The sequence below is a fragment of the Austrofundulus limnaeus genome, unplaced genomic scaffold, assembly GCF_001266775.1.
Source record: "Austrofundulus limnaeus strain Quisiro unplaced genomic scaffold, Austrofundulus_limnaeus-1.0 Scaffold408, whole genome shotgun sequence".
In the NCBI taxonomy this organism is placed as follows: Eukaryota; Metazoa; Chordata; class Actinopteri; order Cyprinodontiformes; family Rivulidae; genus Austrofundulus; species Austrofundulus limnaeus.
In genome coordinates, this window is record NW_013952810.1 from 296,869 (window position 1) to 300,271 (window position 3,403).

General features: G+C 41.0%; 1 protein-coding gene across 4 annotated transcripts in view; it reads left to right on the forward strand.

The window, feature by feature from the left end:
• Positions 1-3,403, forward strand: part of micu3b (mitochondrial calcium uptake family, member 3b) — a 40,008-nt gene that overhangs the window by 15,778 nt on the left and 20,827 nt on the right. For all 4 annotated transcript variants that reach the window (XR_001311551.1, XR_001311549.1, XR_001311550.1 and 1 more), the window contains exons 5-8: positions 1,632-1,679; positions 1,753-1,835; positions 1,926-1,997; positions 3,086-3,127. Coding sequence is in view for 1 of the 4 variants with exons in the window: in XM_014024132.1 (XP_013879586.1) it covers positions 1,632-1,679; positions 1,753-1,835; positions 1,926-1,997; positions 3,086-3,127 (245 nt within the window). In the remaining 3 variants the exon portion in view is untranslated. The remainder of the gene's footprint in view (positions 1-1,631; positions 1,680-1,752; positions 1,836-1,925; positions 1,998-3,085; positions 3,128-3,403) is intronic.

Sequence of the window (3,403 nt, forward strand, 5' to 3'; positions counted from 1 at the left end):
CGCATTTGGTGTGAACGCACCATTACTGTCCGTTGCTCTCCACACTACTTCTCACTCAGTGAAGCTCTTTTCAGATTCAAAATACCTTTGAGGAAATGTATTTTCAGATGCCAAGTAAACTGCATCATAGCGCACAGGAGAAACATACCACCCCCGTATGCGTGCGCACACCCACCCCCTCCGACAGGGACAGGATGGGACAGAAGGTTTTTAAAGAGACAGGCTAATTTCAAAGCATTTAGAAGAGGAAGAGATGACAAGAAATGTTTATTTTCTATTTAAACATAAAAGCAGCATTTTAATAACAGCTAAAGGTGACATAGATACTTTATTAATGTATAGTATTTAAATATATGCCGGAGAAACACATAATATTGGCCCTTTAAACAGTTTTAGTCCAAAATGTTGAATTTTAGTCATAAATAGAAAGGTATTACCCTTAGGTCACAGTTTAGACAGTTTATCTGCAAAAAAAGTTTATTTTGGGGAAAGTTCCTCTTTAAGTAATGTGAGCTACCACCAGGTGAACTCTGTACACAGGTCAGAAACAAAGTTGTGAAGAAAATCAGATCAGGGTTGGGTTAAAACATATCTTGAACCTTCTACAGAGCTTCTTTCAATCCATTATAAGAAAACAGAAAGTTGATGCCATCACAGCAAACCTGCCTTCATCCACTAAATCACCTAGACCAGGTAAGAAATCAGATAAACATCCAGGAGGCCTATTAATGGCCGTGTTGGAGCTGGACCACTCATTTTCAGAGATGAGCTTCATGGAACAGCGACCAGGTCATTTCTTAAAGAAAAAAAATACCTGAACTATTTCTCTATAGGTGCTGTGGTCAATAAGATCAAACTCATTTTAAAGATACTGAGTTAGCTGAGAGTCATTCTCAATGTCTGCTCAGCGCACAAATCTCACAATATTGAATGAGATTGTGCATAACTGTACCTTCTGATCAAAACAGCTACAAGTCTTGTCATTTCTCTGCATAAGATGATTTCAGTTTTAAACCCGAGCATGAAAGGCGTTCTTTTCCCACAACACCCCGAGCAGTCACCCGGGACTATCTGCGCCCGATTCTCTATCATCCCGAGCAAACAAAAGCTTGGGAATGCTTTCAGAGGCAGGAGGGAGAAGCCTTGTGAGTCGGCTGAGACGTCTCCTGACACTTAGTCTTCCACTCTCCGTGTCGCGCAACAAAGGCAGCTGAAGGACGCCACACAAAACCTGATTCGACCATTCTCAATCAGTGACAGATTACCTCAGAGCGTATTACGCCTTGTTACCCAAGCGCGATCAGAAGCCGTGTAGGCCTTAAATTTGTTTGGGTTTGTGTCCGGATAGGTCAGCTCGGTTGTAGAGCTCATGTTTGTGTGAGTGTGGAACACCCAAAGCATGAAGTAAAAAGCACCTTTTAAGATGTTATCAGTGAGCGCAGAGATTACTTACGTCTGGAGGCGTGCCCCATTCCTTTGGGCGGCTTATTCACCTCGGCAGCATGACTTTGAACATCTGTAAACACCTTGAGCTGACTGGTTAAAGCTGTTTGATGCCGTCCTGAGCGCGAAAAAGGAACATTTTGGTTTTTTGTTTCTTGCTTCGACTCATGTTTCTTTCTTTGTTCCAGGTGTCATCAGTTACACCGAGTACCTCTTCCTGCTCTGCATTTTAACAAGTCAGTATACATTTAAACTCACTTTACACAAACCCTTATTTCTTCATTGTAATCAACTTCCCTGTGATTTCAGAGCCTCATGCAGGCTTTCGGATTGCTTTCAACATGTTTGATGCTGATGGGAATGAAATGGTGGACAAAAGGGAGTTCTTGGTGGTATGAATCTCGTCTTGATTATCAGACGTCAAAACAGGAGTTTGACTGCCTGTGCGCCCTTTTCCCTAATGCGTGTTTTATTTCTTTTAGTTGGAAGAGATTTTCCGCAAGAAAAAAGACAGAAAAGAAGCTGCTGAGGACTTTCAAAGACTGGAACAACAAGTGAGTTTAAAAAGATTTTTAACATCTTTGCAAAGTATTTTTCCTATTGTAGCAACATACCGCTTCTTTACGAGCTTAAAAGGTAGACAAACATTGTGAGGTTTGTAATTTTTGACTAAATTGAACCCTAGTTTCTGTAGATGTTTAGACAAACTTATATAGAGGAGGAAATGGAACTATTACACATCTTTATAAAACAAAACGCAAACATCTGCAGTTGTTACTCCATGTTTATCATCCACTTCATGATGTTTGGTCTGAAGAACTCGCTGAGCACGATTCCATGTAAACAAGTCTTCACTTCAAGCTGAGGGCTAGTGGAGAAGCTCGATGGTGAATGTTGTGGAGTTTTTGCAGCTAAAGAGCCAAACATCATCATCTGAGCAGAAGCATGACTTCGTGTCAAAAATAATGTTGCTTCATCTTTTTAAACTTTGAATGATTTTATCAGCTACAAACTCAACACAGCACTGTTTTAGTTTTGTTCTTGAAGCTCGTTTCACTTCCCCTTCAACCAGGAAAGAAATTAATACAGTGCTTATTCAAGATCCAGATTTATAGGTTTGTGCTTGCAGTAATCCTGCAGGGCGAGGACCGGCTGCAGAGAGGTGATTGTGGTCATACAGGGTAAAACATGCCTGAGGCTTTCATCTCCTTCGGGCTTCTTCTGCTGCATGCAGGTGGATGTAAACAGAAAGGATGAAACGGAGCGATAAGAGATGCTCTTTGAGGTCTTATCATGCAAAAACAACATGGAGGAGCTTACTCTGCCAGGACAAACGTTAGCATCTCGGGACAGTCTTGAATTAATCTCATGCCCGTATAAGTATCAAAAAGATCATTAGAAAGGCCACTCCAGATTTTGGAACATCGTGATGCTTTGTGAGGAGACTGCACTGAGGATCAAAAGTAGGGCTTAACTGCTGGGACTAACCTTGCCTCACTGCTAAAGTTAAATAAAAGTCAAATAAATGTGTTTAAAAATATGATTTAAAAATATTTTTTCAAACAAGCAAATTAAATTAAATTTTCTTTTTGGATTTATAAAGTGTTTTTGAACTGAAAAATGTCAATCTTTTGTTTTTCAGATCCTGCAGCTTTACGGTCACCGCAAATCCCAGCCGCAGAGTGTACGTATTATTCTTATTCCCTTGAAGGGAAATGAATTGTTCTGCTTGTGCATGGCTGATTGTGGAAAGTGGTTCTTCTGGGCACGAGTTGGCAACAGAGAACACACCAGTGCTGCATCTGAGGGGCTGGCACCACCCGCATTTGTTTCTAACACGAGATAAACTCACTCACATTTGCTGACACTGAAATACACCACTTCAGTATTATCTGACATACTGTGTGTGTGTGTGTGTGTGTGTGTGCGTGTGTGTGTGTGTGCGTGTGTGTGTGTGTGC